A 24418-nucleotide genomic window follows, 5' to 3' on the forward strand; every position below is an offset into this window, starting at 1 on the left:
CTCAGTAGAACTGCAGCACTTTGGCTGCCCAGTCGTATATACATTTGCTGTTACCTCTAGGTGGCCCAATTTATCCAGAGTATCTGGTAGGCAAGACTTAATGTTCTCTGCCAGACGTACAACAGGTCTTCTGGATTGTTGCCTTGGAGGAACAGATATCTGCCTACTCTTCCTATTTGTTATTTTCTGAGGCAGTTTTAAAAGATTAAAAGTGGAAAAGAGCCACACCAAAGCTGAAATGTAGCGATACAACTAGTGGTAAATCTTTCATTCACTTCAACATCCTCTGAACTCGGTCCTACATATAAGGAAAATATATATACTATATATAATATACCATATTCAATACTACATATAAGGAAAACTTCATTACCAGAAAGGTCTCCTTCCTGAACTAATAAAAAGTTAATCTGTAGGCACACTCTTAAACATAACAGTTGTACCAGGAAAGCAACCATGAAATCTCAAAAGCTAAACCAGAGCAAATTAAAATTTTCTGAAACAGCTGGCAGAACCTTTTGTTTCATTTCATTAAAAGCATGAATATAATTGGAATAGATTTCTACTGTTACATTAATATTTCTGCTAATGCAGAGATGGACAAAACAAAAAAATATATATGGTTTTATGATCGCAGCATGTTGCTTGCTTAGTAAGCTTTAAATTAGGTAAATCAAAAGCTAGATAAAAATGTTTTATTTTACTCTGATGTAGCTGGTATTCAGAACAATGCAGATGTTTTCAAAGTCAAGAAGTCAAAGAAAAACCAGGTATGTTAGCAGTAATTCAATAGGTATAGCTTCTCTGTCTTAGCAATCTCCCAGGTGAATCTCTCATTAGTGCTAAAATTACGCTGCTTTGGCTAGTATAATTTCCTTTTCAGTGGTCTTTCTTAATTCCCTCTCCTGCTTCCTTAGCATGAAGAAAACACATTTTTACACCACTTCCAATGAGTTTGTTCTTTAGAACCAAAATTGCATTTTTCAAACTTTCTGCTACAAATCACAATTTGCATTCAAATCATTGCATGTAAACCTATTGAAGAACTACTTCTATTTTCCTCATTTGTGTGATGCCGTGGAGTGTTTTACATTTTATAAAATCACAAACAAGCTGTGGAAGGTTTGGCTTTTGGGTGGTTTTTTTTCTTAATTATCTTAGAATGTCTCAAAATCTGTTATTCTAATTAATCTTTTACCGTAATAGAAGTTCCACATAAAGAACAACATACATCTAATATCCAACCCCTGCCCCAAATTAGGCTAAAATATTTTGCTTGCTTGCAGATAGACTTATCCCTACCTGTGATATAAGACTCAGTGACAATTCATTTTAGAAAAAATATGGAATTTAGCTATTCTGATTGTAATCTAAAAAGATATTTGGTCTTGACTGAAACAGATTAAAATTCAAACTGTACTATACTCTCTGAACCAGCACTGGAATAGCTGTTTAGGGGAAAAAGAAATTCCTTGTGTCATTTGATTGGGTTTTACAAATACAATTCTGAGGTAGCCTAGGTTAGGATATGTACTAACTTTAGAGGAAAGGAGTTTACCAAATGTTCCAATCCTGAAAAAGAATTCTCACTTTGTAGCAATAAAAAAGAAGTGTTCGCTGGAAAAGCTCTCGAAGAACTATACGGTGCCTCATCCATCAGCATGATAGTTTTCATTGACAGTGCATCAGGAGTGACAACACACAGGCAGCCCTTAGAAAACAGAAGTTCACAGGATTCAAGCAGTACGTTTTCTTGTCTGTTATCACTAAATAACAATTCAGCAAAACTGTCCCTAACTGCTGCACGGCACAGTGGCAAAATGAGTAACTCAAATCAGCAGTGCACATCTGTGCACAGTAAAAGACAACAACTCACAATACTGACGCTTATCTTGAAAAGTCAGAAATCATTTTCTGTTCCATTTTTCACAAATAACTGGAAAGTTACATTTTTTTTTAACTTCACTACAGGTGACTCATTGGTAACTACCAGATTTAGAAGCAAGTCACAGCCTGAAAACTTACTTCTTTTTTTCCTCTTCATTCAAGTTCTTCCACTGCTCTTCAATTTTCAGCAGGATGTCATCCATGCTGGTCTTTGGATTATCAGTTATCAATTTTGGACGACATTCTTGAGTGAAAAATCCAATTGCAGACTTTGGTTTCCTTATTATTCTACTACTAATTAAGTCATAAGCCGTCACGTGTCCAAATTTGTCACTTATCACATTTCTTGTCTTTATGCTTTGATTTGAGATTTGTGGATCATTGCTTTCTTCACCAGTACGTTCATTTTGCTTATTAATTGTTCCTCCAACTTCAGGAATCAAAATCTTAACAGGTTCCAGGTTGTCCCCTAGAGAGTTTTTAAATCCAATTCCCATACTCCAATCATCAGCAGAGACTTCAGGTAAGTCTTTAGGGCCTAAGGTTTCCTCATTCTTTTCTGTTTCATCAATATTATCAGAACTCAAAAGATGTTCATCAGCTTTTTTAGACTTGGGGTCCATGGGAACACCGTTACTCTGAATATCAGTTATATTCTGTCCATTCTGTTCTTCCACACACAATAAATTTAAGGAACTGTCTGGAAAGGCATCACTCTTAGAAACCTCTTTTTTGTCCAGGCGACTATGTACATTATCACCAGAAAACGTCTGATGATTTAAGCAGATCTCTGTGTTTTTTGCTACTTGACAGTTTTGCACATCACTGCTGAATGAAAGGAATGAAGTATGAGCATGTAGATCATCGTTTCCAGATGGTCCCATTTCATTAACAACCACATCTGTTTGTTCTGTTCTATGAACAAACATGTCTTCTGAGGTAACATCTGTTTTTTTACTTTCACCAGGGACTGTAGCAGGTAGTGGCCCATACAGTGATTTCAACACATTTTCAACAGCAAGTAAGACAGATTCCTGGGGGAAAGAAAAAAAAAAACAAACAAAAAACAAACAGAAAAGTCACACACACAAGCACACCTGAAAATGTAACTGACAGATACTGAGAATACAGAACAATAAGCAAAGTCATCTTTTTCAGAATATTTTCCAAACAAATCTGGACATATTATTGCATTTAAGTTGTTCACACATGCTCAAAAAGACTCATGCTGAACAGCCTCAAATATTTTGTGATTCTGCTCCACTGGTTTAGTTTGATGTCACAAAACTGATTAACTAGGTACTAACTGCTTAAACCAGTATTCTCAGATAATATTGAGTTAAAAGCTTACAGTCAAGACAGATGCACCAACAACATCCCATTTCATGTAAACACCTTTGTGTAGGTGCTTTCACAGTGTATGCTTCCAAGGCAGCTTTGCATCAAATGACAGAAAAAAAAAAAAAGTAAAAAGAAAAAACACCCACAAAATAAAACAAACAAAAAAAAAAAAAGAAGAAGAAGGAAAAAACCGACCAACAACCCTTTTTCTAATGCCAAAGGCAAGGTTTAAACTAGATGAAATGTGAGAATACTGTGTTAATTTTCACACAAGTGACACTCAACAGGCAGTACATTTACAGGATTAACATAGGCAAAAACTTTCAGTGAAGAAGAGGATTAACATACCGGTGTGACTACCTACACTCACTTTGAATAACCGCCTTACCTATGTAGCTGCCTTAACTTCTGTGGCACTGTTTTTCATATCTAGTGCTACAAAGCAAAAGTGACTTTATGGAAATTTATCACTACACAGCCTCAAAAACATGTGCATATACGGTCCTGATAGTATGAACAGGATAGCCTGAAACTTAAGTGTTGTCAACAATAATCTATACACATAATAGCAAAATACTGCTTTGAACAGAAATCAACTCCCTCGACCCCGCCGCCCCCACCTTAATGTACATGACATTTAAAAAGTGACTACTTTAATTATGAAGTTAAACACGAGATTTATGTGAGGACACACATCATAACTCCATTTAGCTTCTCTCACTATAAAGCCATCTGAAAATGAAGTGATACATACATATCTCTGACAGCGTAAAAATGATCTTTGAAATCAACTGGGAAATTAATTTTGAATAATCCTCCATCTAGCCTTTTCAATACATTTCAAACAACACTCCTGTGATAAAGGCAAGCTATAATGTAACAGAACAGAACAAAAAAAAATTAAAAACAGTGGTACTGTTTATCTCCAAACATTTCAGAAGTCCCAGAAGCCCTTATTATGCTTACACAAGTAAAAAGTTCACAACTCAAAACCAGATTAAAACCTTAGTTACCTTATAATGCAGCAAAACTTGCGTTTTATCAGGTGTTAAATTCACATCCACAGCAGAGGCAGGTACAGTAATATTCAAAAAGAAAACAGGATATAAACGAGTACAGTCCTTGTGTGTCACTAGGCTGTAGTACTGTCGAATTAACTACAGATTGATTTAATAAACAGATGTCAGTAAAGGCAATAAAATAGACACAAAGCACAGAAACAAAATTTGACATTATAAAAGCATAACTGGTTTGTTGGGGGTTTTTTTGAAGTTAAAGGAATGCCAAAAAAATGTCCTTGTGGGTATACATGTATGCCAGAGTAATCACCAAGAGGGCAGCTGTTGGCTTCCTCATCTTCACAGCTAAATAAAAAAAGGAAGCAATTCCAAGACACTAATGGTAGCTAATTTGATCTGAATGAATATGAATGTATTGATCACATTTGGAAGAAAAGATATGATATGCCCAAATTGGGCTGCAAATCCAATACTCACTTTTTCAATAAACACAAATACTATTAATTGTTTGTTTTTAAAAGAATATCTACTTACATAGCATGCAACTACACTGCTTGTCTCTTTCAGCCAAACTAAAGTCTGTTTGAGAAAGTAGTACTCCCACCTCAGACCTGCCCTTCTCCCAGAATGGGATTAATTTGTTCCTTTTATTAACACAACTATAAATATACAGCTTTTCTCAAGCTCTGCTTGCCCTTACCATTTTCTCTATAATCCTCCCAAAAACTCCTCCAAAAGACTACAAAATTATTTAGTTGTTTCAGAATTTTGATCTTATTAACTAGAAGCATCAAATAAAAATCCTTGCATTTCCCTCTAGTATCAGGGATCCTTCAACAGACATACATACTGGAAAAAAGAATAAGTTAACCTGACCGAAAAAATGGAAAGCATAAAAAAAATGAAGAGCCACTGCAGATTAAATTTTATTTTTAAATTCTTAAATATTGTTTAAATAATATTAAACTCATTTAAATATTTTCAAGTTATTGTAACCTTAATATTCTCAGTCTATCCTCATCTGGCACAGAACTATAGCAATAAGAGGTCCACCCACTTCCTTCCCATAGATAGCATGGAGATAAAAGTGAGCTATAGCTTGTTTTCCAAACCCATCAAAATGTATTCTTACAGATGTACTGTTATCCTCATCTGGCCAAAAAAACCCTACCGACTGGACACAAAAAAAGGTAGGAGCAGTGCAAGTGATAAGCTTCCACAAGAACAGCCCTAAACGAAGGGCAATATATTTTACTTTGAACGTTAGTACTCTGAATCCCACCTTGCACCTAGCCCTCCGTGCTCTGGTTAAAAAGCTGTCTCTGTCAGGGGATCCAAGCTGAGCACTTAAGGTACCAATACAAGTCCAGGGTTTACATTGACAAAGCTCTGCTGGCCAGCTGAAAGCTACTTCATTGTCCTCACTTTAAAACCTACATGTACACTTTGGCATGAATGTGATTTTCTTTTCTGGGGAGGGCAAGGATTAGGAGAGCAAGGCTGCTCCAAGTGAGGTGCTGCAAGGTTCAGTAGTGTGAGAAACCCAAGAGTATCAAATTCTGCCTACACGATGCCTAGCTGTAGCCAATGCTGCTGCACTATCACTTTCATTTTTATCCAATGCATACACAAATTTAAAGGGAAACTATGTGTATTTGCTTGATTTGCTTGTCCACAGCAAGAAGTGGACAAAATCAAAGCTGTGTTTTCAGAAGAATTCTCTTACAAGAAACTACATAAAGGTCCCTCATGAAAAACCACACAGATGTATTTCTGCAGCCTAATACAAAGAAAGAATCAACAATTCTGGTCTCTCACACAGACTATCTGAAACCACAGGGTTTGTTTTTTTTTTAAACAGCCATAAACATAACATCCAGCTTTGTGGTTGTAAGTGACTGCAGCACATGGAAAAGAACTAAGGCACCAGGAGCATCAGATCTGCAGAAGAGGTTTGTGTTGTGAATGCTGGTATCTTCAACTGTAATACTCTATTTATTTTATTTGGGGGAAAAAAGGCTATAGATTGTATAGGTGTTTCTTTCCTCAAAGTTGTCACATTTGTATACCTTGAATAAAAAGCGAGTGGGTGTTACCTTCAGTATTTCCTTCTGATGAACTGGACGATTATTTATAAAAATGAAACTCCTTTCTGAACTTGAAAGGCTTGTCAAAGAACTGTCTGACTCAGCTTTTGGGAGAAATCCAGAAAGATTTATCTGCAATGATAAAACAAATACAGTGCAAAAGTTTTTAAAAAGGGACCCCAAAAAGGTTTTTTCAGAGGTGAGATATTAAAATTAGATTGTACATGAGTCCAAGATGTTCAAATGCATGCACTGCTTCTTGAAAGTTATGATACAAAAGATTAAAAAAAAAAAAAAAAAGGGGGGGGGGTTTGAGAAGGATGGGTTTCTATGTATTCTCCTGGATCAATTTATTGAGAAATTTCCCGTTTGGGCTGCCAGTTGCACCAGGTTGCTGTCTGCAGCTGAGGGCTGTGGAGAACAACGCCAGCCAGCTTTTGCCTTGCTGACTGTAGGATTGCCCAGCTTAACCCCTGTCCAAGCTAAAGGCACGCACTGCTGCCCAGCCTGGTGCAGGCAGTAGTGAATTACCCCTGCGGGGAAAGCCCAAAAGACATAATCCCCCCCTTTCTACATGCAGGGCACCTTAAATAGCCTGTCCTAGGCCATTTATTCAGGGCACCTAAATTTACCTACGCCACCTGTATCCAAATCAGCTGACTCTCAAGAGTGCTGAGCACCCACGACTCACAGACCGCAGCAGAACCTGCGAGCACACAGCACTGCCAAGGAGCCTTGGAAAAAAAAATCACACGATTTGAGTACGTAGCATTAACTCGCAGTTTTAAGATTTTTCTTTTGAGGTTCTTTAGCTTAGGGTTTTTTTAAGGTCAAAATGATGCTGATAACTTGTGCTGCCTGTTCCATCACCTCCCCCTCTCCCCCACCAAGCAACTTTGAAACTGTTGGATCAATTTCAATTCAATCTGATGAAGAAGCAGAAATCCCAAAGATATTATATTTCCACAATTTCTGTGATAACTGACAGCTGTTTGGAGAGGACAGCCTCAAGATAATGACCTTAATGAGGAAAAGGCTATAGTAACTTTTCAAAAGCCAGAATCCATCAGCATGTAAGAACCCACATGCTGACCAGCCTACGTCCTGCCCCACACATTGCCCCACTGCCACGTGCCCAAACTAACAGGTGAAGGAGCACTGGGGCACTGTGAGGATGGAGATTTTGGAGATATGGGAAAGTCTGGAGAATGTTCTGGTAGCAGAGTAAATCACTGAATGCAGAAATTGGACCTTGTTAGCTTTGCTTTTGGCAGAACCACTTGTATTTACTAAAATCCAAATTATCATGCATTTGAAACGGAGTTTAAAATCCCTGGGATTTGGCCTATCCTTCCCATTCATCTACGTCACGCCAGCTATCTGCTCATGTGCTCCCTTATTCCCTCTTGACCTTGTAACAAGCATTCTGTGCTAAAGCTGGAGTGTTCTGGTCAGCAACGTTGCACATAACCAAACACCACTGGTCAAGTTAAAGAGGTGTCAAATATCTGTTGGATGATTATCAGAAAACAACATGCAGCGCTTCTAGATTTTATTCTGCAACTTTAGCACATCCTCCCTCAACGTTCCTCCTCTACCCTTCAAGCTCCTTTTCTAATTCCCAAATATTTGCACAAGTCTTTCACTTCAAACAATATTTTTTATATACAGAAAACATTAAAGCAAAACTGAAAGTCTCTAAATAACTCATTTAAGAAGCTGCCAGATTTAGAAATGGCTGACTGCAGCTATATTTAAAGCCACGTAGCATATCAGTATGCTCATTAAAAGTTAGTAACAATTTCTAAAACTAGTCTTAATTATTACAAATTTTCATATAGGAAATTATATGAAGTATAAAGACAAAGTTACAGAGACCGGAAAACATTACTGAATTTTTGCTTTTAGATTAACTGTTTTCAGAATTAATACTTTACTAAAAGACAACTTATATATGTATTAAATTATATCTGTGTTGAAGTGGACAGTAGAATTTCTTTCTTTAGTACTTATCTTTTTCTCCAGTGGCACATGTTATCTGCTAAACCTATCCTCCACAGAAACAGAAGAGACCAAGAAAATTCTCTGCGTGAAAGTTTTCAGCCAAAAGAGATCCACCCATTTACAAGACCGGGGATGCGAAAAGCATAGATGTTGTTTTATACATGTAAAAAGTTGTGTCAATTCTTTATTTTCTTAATTTTCTTTTTATTTTACAAATAGCTCCTGAGTTTGCACGCTTTGGAGACACCTTTATGTTCTTGGTTCATTCAGTGCTCATAATGGAGATTTTGAAGAAGGCCAGTCTTTAAAACACCTGGATCACTTGTTACAGAAGTTTTAACTCTGTGGTTAGTAAGGTACAGCTTACAGAAAGCTGTTCATAGCAGGATTAGTTTTGTCTTCAGAGTAGACTCTGCAGCAAAGGAGTATGCACAATGAACAAGTAGGAAAAGAAAAGAATTAAAGAGCTGCCCCCTGGTCTGTGTACTGAATGAGGCATGGACCTAATGGGAAGCAAAAAAAGCAGCATATGCCCTGTCATTAAATACCTAGCTCAACACCTGCACACAAGGGAGAAAGAAAGGGTTACACAGGCACCCTTGATTCTGCCATTTCATAGTGTTTGGCTGCTTAATTTAGAAATGTCCATGGTTTCTGAACGGAGATTTGTGCGTGAGCAATATGCATGGATCACTTATGCACCTATAAATGATGCACGTGGTATTTTACACACTATTTAGAGACAGAGAGAGAGATGGAATGTTCTCCAACTTCTATTCAAGGAATATGGATGCCTCATGATATAGTAGAGAAGTAATGTGAGAACCTTAGTGCCTCCTTCAAGCTAGTCCCTTCTAAATACCCCCATGTCTTCCCTTCGGAGCCCCCTGCACTTGTCCTGTGGGGCACTTCCAACCTGCACTCAGGTAGGAATGACTCTGGATGGCTCTGTTCAGACATAAGCAACTAAAACTTCACAAACTACAAGAAGCAACTTTGCTTTTTCCGCCCTCGATTCCCTGCTTATGAAGCCTTCTGACAAGCTCAATAATGCTATTGAACTTTAATACATATATTCAGACTTTATTGAAATCTGAATAACATTATTCAACACAACTTATGCTGAATGCAGCATGGTAAACTGTGTTTAATAGCCCCTGTGACTTTCCAGATGGTGATTGATCTCATCGATGTGACTGGTCAAGATTTATTACTACAAGATACAGGAAAATGCAATTTTGAAGGGTCATCAGTAGCAAGACTCCCCTTTTTAAGAATGTCTCCAACATAAATAGAAGCAGAGTAAAAAGAGTTTTGAAAATATTAGACAATGGAGAATATCATGGGGAATTGCCTCAGTTTCAACAGGGGCAAAGAAAGCCAAGTGCACTGAACTTTTTGAAAACTAACTAGTACTTCCCTGAAATATATGTTTAGTGGAAATTTTGCATAGCTTACCTTCTAAATTGTGTTTCTTTTGCTGCTCAGGTGCTGCTCACTGAAATTGAGGGGATATTCTTTAGAGGGTAAGGCTAAGAGTCCACCAAGATGAGAATGATATAAATGCTTAGATATTAATCAGAGCATAACCTGCCTGTGGGCCAGGAATCCCAACTTAGACAGCTCTGAGCAATCAGCAATTCTGCATTTGTCATCACAACTGTTTTTACTGCCATTTGATCAGTGCCACATGAGTCCTGACTAGACGGTTCTTGGAGTGGATTTTCAATTGCCAAACCAATTAATTTTACAGAGAGGACAGTAACAGAATGAAACGCATAATCAGATGTCAGTCTGGAAATAATACTCTCTTTTTCAGTCTCCCTTCTTTTGGAATATTGACTTAGCTCTCTTCATTGACAGGCTTTAAGTGGATATGGGAGAAGGAAGTTTAAACTCACCTCAGGATCTTCACAGCAGTGTTGAAAAGGTACCATACTGCCCATAACGGCTGTTCCCAGAACTGACATACAGGCCATTTTGTGATCTGACACCCTGGTCTTCTGCCAAATAACTGCCTGAAACAAATGGCACAGAGTCAAATTTTTGACATTATATTTGTTGAACTCAAGTCATGTCTACGAACATGCATATGCAACTGCACACATACTGTATATGTAACATTCTGTACTTTGACCCTCTTACATTCACAACTTTCAGTGTTAACACACACGATATGGCACTTTTTGGCATGTCTTCTCATATTGTATTACTTATTTAGACTCGTAGTGATTGGAAAATTAAGCATAGCTTGTATTTATGGATGTTACATGGCTAATCTGGACTTGTGCACCTGAAACAACTGTTAAAAACAAATCAATAAAAATACTACTTCTCCTCTTAGATATGCAGCAGTAGGATTTGTGGTTTTACTCAGCAGATAAATTGAGGGTTCGTGACATGTCCCTGGCACAGTGGTCAACATCAGAAGGTGGGCATTGCAATGCCTATGGTACTTTTACTCAAGAGACAGGTCATTTTGGTAGAAATCAGGCTATTAGATGTCCACTCAGAGCTCTCACCTGGATACCCTGGTTTTATGATAAGCCTGCTATTTAGAAAGGAAAGGACTATACAAGGAAGTATTTATAAGGAAAGCAGTTGTTTGTCAAATGAAAACTTTGTAAAAGTTAGAAGGATAAAAGGGTATCTGTTCTGTTAGCTACATATCTTGTAATACTATTGCAAAGATTTAATACAGTAAGGCAGTACGAACTACAACTTGCATCAGAAGTTACTTGTCTAGTCCACTTACATGTACAGAAAGTATTAGCTGCTTTGGGAGGTGCAATTTTGTCTCCCACGAATGAGAAGTCCTATGCTAAACAGCCACAAATTTAACTCTGAATCTGCTGACTTTTAATGCTGTGTATCAACAATAACAAAATTTTGCTTGGTCGGTTTTCTGCTTCCATGCAATTGAGACTGCTAGATTCAGATCCACGTTATTTATGTCACTGTTAGCTAAGTGCACTGCAACGTGCAACATAAAAACACAAAAGGAAAAAATATGCAGCAAGTTGCACTTTAAAGTTACAGTGGTCTTTAAAATTGATGTTCTAAATAGGTGCTAGGTGTCCAATAAATTCAAAATGAGTTCACAGTATTGTGGTACGGGATGTTATGTGAAAGCATGGTGAGCAAGAGAAGAATATACATCCACCCATCTCAAGAAATGCAATACATAGCCTTAAAATTCCACCTGTCCAGCAGGATATGTGCTGGCCTTGAGGGGTGAATTCCACGGAAGAACACAGTGCTCCTGTAAAATGATATTCCCTTCCTACAGGACAGGTGGAATTGTAAAGCTTTGAGACTGAAGAGCCTAAAACTATTCCCCAAACCTTTAATTTTCCATTTCCATGTACACTATGCAGCATTTGTGAAGTGGGGCTTTTCAGTCCTCCCTGAACCTGACTCACCTCCTAGACACCAGCCCGACAGCCCTTCGCTGGATCACAGCTCAGACATCCTACAGCGAGCATGACTCCCTCAAACATAAAGGACAATTTATACCAGGGAGGGCAGCGAATACAAAAAGGGCAGGAGGAGAAACGAGCAAGCAGAGCCACAGGCCGGGTGTCCACAGCTCTGGCAGGGAGTCCCCACCGTGCTTCGGCAGCAGCAAAGGACAGCCCGGGGCTGCACAAAGCATGCTGCCGCAGCCTCTCTCCTCTACACCTGCTGTAAATCTCCTCAAAGACATTTTGGAGTGATGAAAGAATTTGTCCTCTTCTTTAGAGCTCCCCTTATAAAACATATCCTGTACTGTTTCTATTTTAAAATTGATTACTTAAAATGGAAACACAAAGTGCCAAGCAATTTTTTCTTTACTGGATGTATTTTAAATTAAATGCATGTGACCAAACTGAGAAAGACACATGTTACATGACTAATATAAACATCGTGCTGTTTATTTTAGGTATACTAGTGTGATGCCGCAGGTACAGATATAAATCTTAGCTGCTGATTAATGCAAGGTTATACTATATATATACATACTGAGTATGCTGAATGGGTCATACTCAGGACTGTGAAAAGATCACTTCAGTAAGGTGGCTTTCAAGAAAGCTGTGGAAAATGAGAGCTTATTAAATGCAAACTTGCTAGAAGTAGATACCGTTAATAAGTTCAGGGGGTATTTTTTTAACTAGTCATATATTTATCAGATATTAATACTCAGAACTACAGACAAAATTTTAGGAACTAGTTACCACTGTAGGTTAAATTAAAGCCTACATACTAGAGGCCTGGCACGTCCTACATTTTTATACTATATAAACACAAAATAGATTGTGTGTTCATTTTTAGCCCTGGCTGTACATTATGAAGCAACAACATAGGAATATCTGGTAATTTAATGAAAATTACTTGCCTAGACTCTCCAGATGTATCAACAGGCATTAAAAATTCCAAAGAAACAATGCCTGTTCCATTTCATTTATTTTAGAAACCTGTTTCCATGAGGTTCCTGCAATACCCTATTTTTTTAACCTTGCTTATACCCTTTAGTTTAGCTAAAAATACACCCCACACACACCCCCCATATGTTTTTTTCTAGGTCATATAAAGCGGGTGTCCAGGATGAGCCAAGGAAGAATCTGACTCTAGTCAGTATGATGACACTGCAGAAACAGCCTACTCAAAGATATATTATTACATATGGCCCATCTTAGGTTTTGCTAGAGCTAGCCAAATATATCCCGCCTCCCTCCTTATTTCATTGAAGGGGATTACATGATCTAGATCTTATAAAATGTCATAACATATATAAAATCTATGGCACATATACAGAAAATAAGTACGTGTGTGTGTGTGTGTGCCTGTGCGCATGTTATTTCTTCAGCCCCATCCAGCCCTAGGACATATGCATACTTTTGTGGAGGATGACAGCGTACATGCACACACGGAGCAGGCATCTCTGTTACTTCAGGATGCATACACATAACCCAGAAGGATTCCTTGAAAAATGTGTACAGTGGAGAAAGAGTATGCAACCTTTTCCCACTGGGTTCCATAGTGTCTGACACTGAGGAGAAGAAGAGCTGCTCATTATTTGTCTCCTTAAAGACACCAAGGAAAGACAGAGGAAAAAAATACAGCCACTCCTCATCCCTAACTATCCTTAATATTTCAGAACTTCTACCAGAAGCCACAATGATTTGCAAATCACAGACGAAAGAAGTCTTTAATTAGAGCTGGGGACTGGATGCTGTTGCTGACTGTAGCTACTTCAGCGCAACTATGCTGCTACAAGTTAAGCAGATTCATCCCATTTACCTTATTACTATATAATGGCAGTAACTTCACGAAGTGCACTTTTACCACTCAGAAACCATTTAGTTTCTTTGTTTTGTGACAATCGTTGTGTTATTTATCCTGTAATAAAGTCTGAGGGTGTAAAAGCCTAGCAGAGTAAGCACTGTACAGGAACTGCAGGCTGGTAACGTAACGTGACTTAGCTCAGTAAACCATCGACATTTCACAGTCTCTAATTTTGTTTTACATGCTTCAAAAATCCTGTCACCTTGGCATCCCAGATCTCACCTGCAGACTGTTAACTCTTTGGGCCAGTGCGCTCCTTCGCTTTCCTGACTAAAACCTAGTAGTTTATTAGGCTCCAGCACAAGTGAAAACACTGTTGCCTATGTGCTAAGAGAGTACAAAAACAGGAACAAAGCCAGGCAGCAGTATCCAAAGTTTGAACTGAGCCCAAGGGAAACAACAGGACATCATCTTGTACAATGAGTATAAATAATGTCTTTAGTTTATGATGCACAGATGCCTAACTGCAAGGGCTGCCATGTTCTCTGCAGTGGAAGAAAGCCTATCAACTAAGAGATCAAGATAAAGTCTTAACCACATTCTTTAAAATCCCAGCCTTGAAAAATGTTGGTGTTCTTTATCAGCTCCACACCATAACCAGTGTCTTGTTTTAAAACCAATGGTAAATTATACTACTAGAAGAGTGCTCTTGCATAATCTTCCCCTGAAAACAGCAATCACAGCAGTCTTTCAATTTGGCTTAAAAAACCAATAATGCACCGCTCTACATAATCATAATTATTTCCCCCATATATTTTATATTTGCCCCTGAGGAACTGGTTGTCCCATTCATTTTGTAAGTGATGGTGGGGCAGCTACCAGTGGAGGTACGCAACAGAGAAACGCAAGGCACCAGTTTTCTGCTCATCAGATGCAGTCGACCTATCTGTCTATCCCATGGGCATCAGACATTACAGCTACCAAGGGAATATGTTGAAAGACCGTGATGTTCCACGGCACTGCTCATCCCACAAACTCTGATGTATTTTCTGCTCAGATATCCCTTCTGTGATACGAGAGCACCCTCTCAATGAAAAGGCTTTCTGGAGCATCACTCAGTGGAGAAATGCTTGTATTTGGGAGCTGGGAAGTATGTTAGGAGATGAGCTAACAGGTATTACAACGTGCCAAGCACCTTCACCTGGTAAGATACATCTTCAGAGCCTTTCAAGAATTACAAAGGCGAGAGAGAGCTTTAAGGTTTTTGGCTGCTTTAACCGCTCATGTTCAGCTGTGGGCATTTAGACAAATTCCACTTCCATAGCAGAAGGAAAAAAAGAAAAAAAAAGATAATAAAACCTCCCAAACAATTAAACTACTGTCAAAAAACCACAGTTTCTAGTCCTAAACTGTCATTCAGAGGATGTACATCACGGTGAATTCTATTTAAATAAAGGGAGGTTTACAAGCTTTTTGGAAAATAGTGGTTAACAAAAGTAACATACCCAACTGAAAAACTACACTGGTCTGGAAGAGGGGAAACTCCCAGGCAGCTCTGGAAACATCTTTTTTTTCTGCTAACCTTTTTTAAGTGTACAAGTGAGTGTGAAAGACTTGCAATAGCTAAAGGCACATCTCAGATTCTGCAACACACACTGCATATGTGAAACAGTAATTGTTTTGAGATTTCAGACATATACTGTGCTGTCATTTGAAAAAAGTGATGGATGAGAAACTGGAAACCTCAAGGAATTAGTAATAGGATATAAAGCATTTCACCTCTAGGTCACCAGTTCAAATTCAACCAGGTTGGTAGTGACCAAAAGTAGTTACCATCTGGCAGCTGTTCTCTGGCTGATGTAAATTGAGTTGAGGGTCTCAGCGCATTTCCTAGTGGACAGGTGTCCTCAGCACAAAAAACACCATAATCAACTCTCTGTTTGGCTTTCTCAGCAAAGCCACTGAACAACGAATGGAAGTAAAGACTGAGCTATATTCCAGGTCAGCATGAAAGCATGTTGGCTGCAGAGCACAGCAGATTCTTAATCGTAATTCCTCTTTATATTTTAAGACACACAGATTAGGGAGGGACTTAATTTACCATCATTACATTAAAACAGAGTAGCCTTTCCAACTCAAGAAAGAGCTTACGTGCTGCTGTTTCTGCTCAGTTTGGAAGCACAATGAATGAATGCAAAGTATAATCCCAGTATTAAGAATGGTAAATTTACCCTAATGCACTTACTCCATCTCAAAAACCCCACACCTATTACAGAGGACTCGGACACAGAAAACAAACTAGTTTTGCACTATCGGATACGGACTGTAGGTTGAAATTATCCAACTTTGGAAATAAAAGACTTACTGTAAAGAAAGGAAAAAAAAAAAAAAAAAGGTGGCACCCTTTGGGACAACACCACCCACAAAGAGGGTTTGGGGAAGAATACCACCCAGAGTTACAATAACAGCTTTAAAGTGGACCTCTTGCTTCCAGAAGTTCTGACCGATGACCCTCAAGAAACAAACAAGACATACTTCTAGGCAGAACTGTGTGTGACTAAGGCTTCAAAATACTGTGCATGAAAAATACTGGAAAAAAATATTCCCATATGCAGGTTTTTCAACTGGAACTGGAAAATGTATTGAGTTTACTTATGGCCCACCTGTGTTTTGCACAAGACGTGGGACCAGCTGTGTATGGTATATGGTACCACCTGCTGATAGGCGCCATCTAAGCCACCTGCCGCCATAGTTTGTTCAGCTCTATTACACCTGAAATTGTTGAAACAGGTATAGTTATTGGATGTCCTCTCTCATTTCAGAGTCTGTGGAACAAAACCAACCAGAACAGAGTTCAAGTATTCCGTATCATCAGTCTTTCAACACACAATGGCATTTCTTGAACAGCAGTGGCTTTAAGACTGAGTCAAGGGCTAGTGGTGCTGAACTGTGAGGAGTGTGAAAACTGTTGTTCCAGGTAAGAGCCCTACACCACCTCAGGTAAAATACAGCCAGAGCTCACAGGTGGCTAAAACATGGCATTTTGGGCTGAAGAGTTTGACGCGGTTTAAGCGGTAGCTAACTTTGGAATGTTCTTAGCATGCCTTCAGATAACATTAACTTTAAATAAACTTGCTGAATACTCATGTGAATTATTTCCATTTGGCTGTCTCATTATTCAATATGCTTTCAAGGAACATGGTGATGAAAGAAGAAAAATACCTCTTTCTAACATAACCATACTGGCAAGAGGATCAACATTATCAGTATTCAAAGAATGTCTTGGCAGGATAAACCTTCATAAAAAGAAGGAGCACTAGCTAATCCAAGTTGTCAAAATAGCAATAGTACTTCAAGGGTTGATCTGCAAAGTGATTCATTATTTATTGCTAATGCAAACAAAACATTCTGAGCAGAAAGAGCAATTCAGTATTTCCTATCTCGGAAATCCGCAATGAATGAGCCCTAGGATGAATGATAAAAGGATATCTATTTTCTTAGTAAAAAACAACCCAAAGGCAGGAACAGCATTGTGGTTCTTCGCAGACAAGAAATCAGACACTTAATGGTAATATTTTCCAAACCAACACCGATATGAAATGCAGCACAGCAACAAGAAAAATTGCTGAGATCTCATCCAGAAGCATAAGACATACACCTTTTTTAAAAAACATGGTAGAAATAAAACATGCAATGTATTGTGCATCCTAAAATATATATATATATATAAACACACACACTTGACAGCTCAGTAAGAGGTCTGACTTGCCCAAGTAAGTTTCTGCTAGAATCAATTATGCAACATTTTCAGATGCCTACCCTCAGACACTTCTATGAAAGTGCTTCATTACATTCTTCCTTGGGAAAGCTAGGGCTATGCTTTCTTCCATTCTCCTTTAATTTCTACTAAAATACAGGACTTTAAAGACTGTTTGGTTGTTGTTGAGTTTTTTTTAGAAGTACTGGTTTTGTCATTTATTTTGAAGATTTCTTTGACATACACTTTCACTTACACTTTTTTCACTCACTACCTTTTCTACTCTTTTGACCCATCCTTCCTCGTCTCCTTCTGCAATACCTCATCTCTGCTACCTTCTTGCTCTTTTAAGCCTCGGAACCTGATCTTACTCTCAACGTGTCTCTTCTTCCATTGCAACAGAAAGTATTGGCTCAGCCTCAAGAATTCAAGATTCTAGGAACTCCTCTGAATAACTGCACATATATATATTTTTTAACTAATATATAATCAATGAGCTACATGAAAAATAAAGCCATTCTAAGAAGTTGATTCTTTATCCTAGTAATTTCAAACAGAAATATAACACTCACCACACACACAAATAAATCACAGACAAGCCTATTCAGTGGAGTATTATTCTAGCACAGATATACTGTAGTATGACTACAGGAAGAACACCTTCTGATCTGAATTAACAATTGTAATGAGAATAACACTTAGCATCTGATGGAAAAATAACGAATGGATATTCATGTTCTGTGATATTATGGTAAAACAGATGCACACAGACCTGCTGAAAGTTGTTATATATTGGAATTTGAGAATGTGACATTTATTTAAAAGGTATGATGCAATAGGTAATTTTTTATTTTGAAAGTAATGGCAACAGGAGTGGAAACACAAGAATCCGCATTCAAAGCTTTTTTTAACATTTTCAGACTATTTTAAAGCATTTACACATGCACGGAGGCAGACTTATCTGTACAATTGCCTTTCCCCTGCTCACCAATAGCTACTGAGCGACCTCTTGTGTTGAAATGTTTGATCAGCTTCTTACCTGTTTTCTTTCCAAATAAATTAAATGAACATAACGCCAGCAGTGCAAAATGAAGAGCCCAAAAAGTCAGCACCATGTCTGTCATTACAATGAATGATACTTCCTGCTGATGGCGTTTGTACTGATTTATTCTACCCACTCAAATTGTGTATTGAAGAATTTACCTCTGAAACTAATAGGACAGGTAGTCAAAAACATCATGCAATAATTAGTATCGCTCTCTGCACCATTTTTGCAGTAAGTATTGCAAAAAAGAATTGATCGACTTCTTGCACATTATTGCCATTGTATTAAGATTAGCAAAGAAAAAAAAGCAAGATACATAATAGTCTAATCCAAGAGGACGAAATAAAAATATGACACACAAAGAAAAAAATAAAATTTGCAAATTGTCAGAGGGCAAAACCAAATCACCAAGAAAAGACAAAATTAGTTTTATTAACCAATATTTAAGGCTGATACTGTGAATCACTGCTAGATATGTCAAGGAGTTTAACGCAGTCTAAGAAGTGCACAGCCTTGAGATTTGTGGTTTCAAGCTTTTTGTAGTCCCAATGAAATAAGACTGAAAGCAGTTACACTTTCTCAGCTTCACAACACTAATTCTGTAGGCACAAAGCTGGCTTTTGTTTGTCACAGTATCTATATTTCAATATTTAGAAATATGTACATAAATATCATCAAAGCAAGTTATACAATTCCAGAAAACAGATAGACGATCCGTTGTAACTTCAAGAAAGCATACAGTGTCATTCATCGTTCCCACTGAAAGGGAACTGAAGAGTGAATGTTTGGTTGATCGAGTAACTGATTTGCTTGCTCAATGAACAGGCCAAATAGCAAGATCAGCAAACATCTTTAATCCAGAAAAAGAATTGCTAAGGCATCGGGCCACAAGATGTCACTCTCTACGTTGTGGCAATTTGGAAATTCGGTGGCATAGCCTTCCTCTCAGAAGTGACAAAAGGAGTACAGCCAATAATATCTGCTACGTTAAACTGGGGCCAGGTAAAGGAGAACTGCTCAGCGTGCCATTTCTGGAGCTGTGTTGTCAAATTACTGTTCAGTACAGTGGGAAGTTAAAACAGCCTCCAAGCAGCCTCTGAACCTGTTCCCCAAGTCCAAAGAAAGAACAACTAGCTCAACCAAAGCCTGTCGTATGTTACTCTTATACCAGTGTAGCAAATTGAATTTTTTAGCTTTTTTAAATAAAACCATCATTATGTATTGAGCCCTTAAGACTCTGCATACAGCAAGCTATCTGTATGCGTGGAGCGTCTATCCAGCCAGCCAGCCAAACCAAGTCAGACAGACAGCCTAACCAAGTAAGTTTTGAGTTTTCTCAGTTGGCTTAGTTTAACGCTTGACCAGGCCCCATGGCCTAGTAAGGTCTCACTTCCTTATTCTGCAGACCACCAACATCATCTTTACTAATGACCGGCATGTAAAATCATTCTTATACTACTAGCATGTAAAATAATTTTTATGTTCCATGTATCTACCCAGGCATGTGTTGGAACAGACCAAGAAGATCTGAGCCTGAGTTTTACAGGTTTAGATCAAAATCTGTAACCAATCACAAATACGTATCTATGAAGGGAAGAAAGCAGTGGAAGTCCAAAACAAACCCATGAGGAAAGAAAACTAGGAACAAAAGAGTTTATGGAATTATTACATTAACTGCCTAAGTTCATCAGAAATTGATCCTTAAGACAGCTGATAGAGAAAAACCCGTTGTTACCTTATTATGTGTTAAGGTGATCCTCAGGTCTGGTTTTATGATACCATATGCTGTGAGTAGATCTTGGATTTTTTTCAGTTCCTCCTTACATTTTTTATTTGTTGAATAAAACTGCTTTCTTACAGGAAGATTCTTAAACAACTTTAGGACTGTTACTGTAGTACCTGCAAACAGGTGACAAAAATAAGTAGACATTACACTGAAAGCATACCACTGACTGGATATTGTACACTGCTGCATACAAAATAAACCCATGAGAAAAAACACACCATATGAGCAGTCATCCTCCCTCAAACAAGTACCTATAGACCTCAAGAGTTGCAGTTCCCCTCCTTTATTTAGGGATGTGATTGCAGCATTAAGCCTTCTTTTGTACACATGGACAATAGTAAGAATCAGCACCAAATAAAGCTGAAGACTCTTTCAGTACATATTAACTTTAATCAGTAAAATGATCAACAAACTAGAAACTGATCAGACATACCTAAAGGCAAAGGCCCTTCACAAGCATTTGCTTTAGGGTCGCACCTGAAGAGCCAGATAGCTCCGTTCAAGACACAGTCTATAGTAAGTGGGGGAATATTCACCTACCAACACAATCACATAAATCCATAGCCCGCAAGGATATTGCAAAGTATTAAATACATGTGGCAGAATTCAGTCAATCATTCAACAATTTTGACAAAAGACAGGGCAATGCAACCCACAGGCTTTCCAGCTGTGGAAAATGGAAGAGTCTAAATCTTAAAAAAGAGTCCCTAGTTAATATCAGCTAAAGTGAGAGCTCTCAGCTTCAGCTGTTTTTTCAGTATTTGCCTATTGACTAGCCCTCAGCAGCTTCTGCTGGCTTAATAGCTCCCTGCAGCCACTTAGCGGAGGAGGAAGGGAGCTGGGTCAGCAGTCAGCTCAGCTCCCTGCTGCTGGATGAGCACTGCAGCCAGCTGGGGGGCAGCTTGTGGGCACAATACTGGGCAGCTGCTGTCTCAACCGGGAAAAGCTGAGCTTTATGGAAAAGCTGCCACTGCTTTCTCAGGAGCACAGCCTTGTGACAAGAAAGGAGCGCACTCCTTCTGGGAATACACACCGGCTGACTAGTGAATGCCAGGACACAGTGTGGTCGTAACGGACCTTGCTGAGCAACAGCTAGCTGAGCAGATGCTACCCCAAACCTACACCACGCCTGAACCACCAAGGCTGCTTCTGAGGTGAGGGCAACCTTTAACCTTCACACAAACACTCAGAAGGATTTCTAGCGACACACCCTTCCTGCAGGTTAGAAAGAAGTGTGACTTTGCTTCTTCCTATAGCCATGCTGCTTCCAGCAAATTCTTTGTCTAGCAGCAGGGCAACTCCTCATCCTTTGAGCCAGGGTTTTGCTACGCAGAGAAACATTGTTTTGGTCCTGAACAAATCTTTCGTATACTTATATAGTAGGTCTGCCTGGACCTGGGGCACTGAATTTTTAGAGCTTTTATTTCTGCTGTCAGGTTGAAGAAGTGAGTCAGAGAAGGAGAAACTAGTCTATAATTACTATCTAAAGCAATTTCCAAGACCTATTATATCTTACAATAACAACACTCTCAGTTGACAGACATAGGGCAAGAAATGTTTACAGCTGCAAAGATTTAACACTCAACCTTCAAGAACCGAACGGGTATTTCAACATCAAATTGAGCTTTAGAGAAACATAAAATACTTCTGTCACAGTGCAGCACCGAACAGTGATATCCTACCTTGCCCAAGATGGGAAGGCTTTTTAGAAGTTACATGCCCATTGCTATCCAAAGCGTACTGAGTGCTGAAATCATCATCAGCTGTCTTTGTTGTGATCAAAACCTGAAACGAGTGATTTTAAAAATATTGTGTTAATCAAGGATTCACAAAGTTCAGAATGAGCTTAGATAAGCTTTGCTACCACTCTTACCACTGCTCTATTTTAGTCACCACAATTACATTTTTTTATAAAATGTTTCTTATAGTCACAGAAACGTTCTGTTATTACTCAGTTTTTCATCCATTTAACTAAAAGCTATGCATTTCTATCACACTAATACACAAAGCACAGCAATTCCTGCTACCTACAACACACAGTCCTGTGTCTTCTATTCTAACACAGCTTAAATGAACTACTAAATCAACTGGTAATTTTGCATTTTCATCCTCGATGAGAGAAGGCATACTATGACAGCTTCTTAGATTCATGTGAGATTCCACAAACATTACTACTACTATCAAAGAAACAGTGTATTATCTTTCCATACCCAAACGCATCCAGCAATCAGTAGTAGCATGTTTTGTAAGCTACTAACGTAATACACAGACCGGCTTTAGCAAGACTAGTCATAAACTAGAAGGTCAATAAAACTATGATTCCCAGAGTTCAGGTATCAACATTTTAAACAATAGGACCACTGCACTTTAACTACCTGAAACACACAGAGGTTATCACACATAACAGAGCTTTAGGATATTGGGGTTTATTTTAGTATCTCATGTGAATCATTCAGAGCTCAGCCATGCCTCTGGAGAGAAAAAAACCCCAGTAATTGATTAATCGGAAATGACAATATTACAGACCTACTTAAGGGCCAATAGTAAAGTACCCCTTAAATGAAACTACAGGGGGCAGTTTGGGTAGGCATAAGGCCATTAATGCCAGGAATGTTTAATTAGCATAATGACTGATCCAAAGATTAAAATAATACCTATTAAAGTACTAAACACACTCAGGTCACCTCCCATCTCTTAGGAAATGTACTGTAGAGCTGATTAAAAGCTCAGAACAGATGGCATTCTGCTCTGATAACTCATTAGAAGAAACCAATGATTGAGGTCTGTCATCACCTGCCAAAACACCAACGCTTTTAAAAGCATCTTTGGAAATCTCCATCCAAACATGCAACCTGCTCCTGATTAGTGCAACGCGAATGTAGCCCAAAGTAGCAAGAAGTCAAGCTCTAACACCTCCTCTGACCTTGACAGTTGACGGTTCCAATCAGACACATCCAATCAGTGTCATCTTGCAGGATCTAATCCTTGAGATACTTAGAAAGAAGAATCCAAAACTTAACCTCGGTGCAGCATGAATACAGAAACGCAGAGCACAACAGAACAGGTAGATGCTGTGCCCTTCACAGCCTGAACAATTTCCAGATCATTTTGAACAAAATTACTTTCAGTCAACAAGTCAAACCCTAAGTACCAGTCCTCTTAACACAAACATATGGATCAGACTCAGCTAGGCTAGGGAGCAGGTTCCTGTTTACTCATACAGACAACAAAGTTTGTGCAATTGCAGTCATAAACATGTCAAGGAGCAATATGGAGCCCAGCAAGATCCCATGACTGCTGATCACCTAGATAACATCAAGGCAGAAATTGTTACTAGAACAGTAGCTATGTGGGCCATCGGTTCCCTGAAATTATTTCTCCTGGCCACCCTCTCCTGCTTCATTTTGATTTGCCCTAATTCAAGTAGCAAACTCAGCCATACTCTTTGTTTAGTGTTCTCGGCAAGTACCATGTCAGAGTAAGCCGGTGTTCTAAGGAATCATGTATCTATACCCTGATATAAAAGAGAAGGAAACGCTAAGCAATCTGTCTCTGACCTATTCTGCCTGAGGAAAATAGAGCACTGCTGTGACCAGCATGACAGAAAGGCAGGACTGGTACTAACAAGGAATCCATACTGCTTCCTGACCCTACAACATGACTTCTGGGGAAGGAATGGGAAAGGCATCGCATACACAAGCCAAACGTTGCAAAAAATATCCCTGGCAGGCTGCTGGAACAATTTGTGTCTTTGCACTGATCTTTTAATAACACTTTCACAAATACATATTTTAATAAAAAATAAACAATCACAACAAAAGACTAGATACATTTATAGCAAGTGCTCACCTCTGATATGCAGCAAATTGATCCCAAAGCTTCCCCACGGAAACCATATGTTGTCAAGCTTTCCAGGTCCTCAGAAGAGCTTATTTTTGAGGTATAGTGTTTAATTGCCATAACTGGAACATCAGCAACCTTGATTCCATTGCCATTGTCTCTTACTTCTATTTTGTTAAACCCATAATCCTCCTAAAAAAGAACAAAACACAATGGACCACTAAACCAATGAATAAGACACAAGTTTAAAGCAACTAAGGTTACAGCTTCCAGCCATCCAGATAAAAGCAGGAGTTTTGCTTATTTGAAGAAACTGAGCAACCATTAAACGCCTCTGTTAAAAAAAACAACAACAACAAACAAACAAAACCCAACAGCAAAAAACCA

General features: G+C 38.6%; 1 protein-coding gene across 3 annotated transcripts in view; it reads right to left on the bottom strand.

The window, feature by feature from the left end:
* The window catches only part of PMS1 (PMS1 homolog 1, mismatch repair system component), a 50943-nt gene that overhangs the window by 18861 nt on the left and 7664 nt on the right, over positions 1-24418 (bottom strand). For all 3 annotated transcript variants that reach the window (XM_080398853.1, XM_080398854.1, XM_080398855.1), the window contains exons 3-9: positions 24041-24223; positions 21874-21976; positions 20141-20304; positions 10240-10356; positions 6344-6466; positions 4242-4385; positions 2026-2921 (exon numbers count right to left, since the gene is read on the bottom strand). In XM_080398853.1, coding sequence (XP_080254979.1) covers positions 2026-2921; positions 4242-4385; positions 6344-6466; positions 10240-10356; positions 20141-20304; positions 21874-21976; positions 24041-24223 — 1730 coding nt within the window. The remainder of the gene's footprint in view (positions 1-2025; positions 2922-4241; positions 4386-6343; positions 6467-10239; positions 10357-20140; positions 20305-21873; positions 21977-24040; positions 24224-24418) is intronic.

Source organism: Falco punctatus, assembly GCF_963210335.1.
Source record: "Falco punctatus genome assembly, chromosome: 8".
Taxonomy (NCBI): domain Eukaryota; kingdom Metazoa; phylum Chordata; class Aves; order Falconiformes; family Falconidae; genus Falco; species Falco punctatus.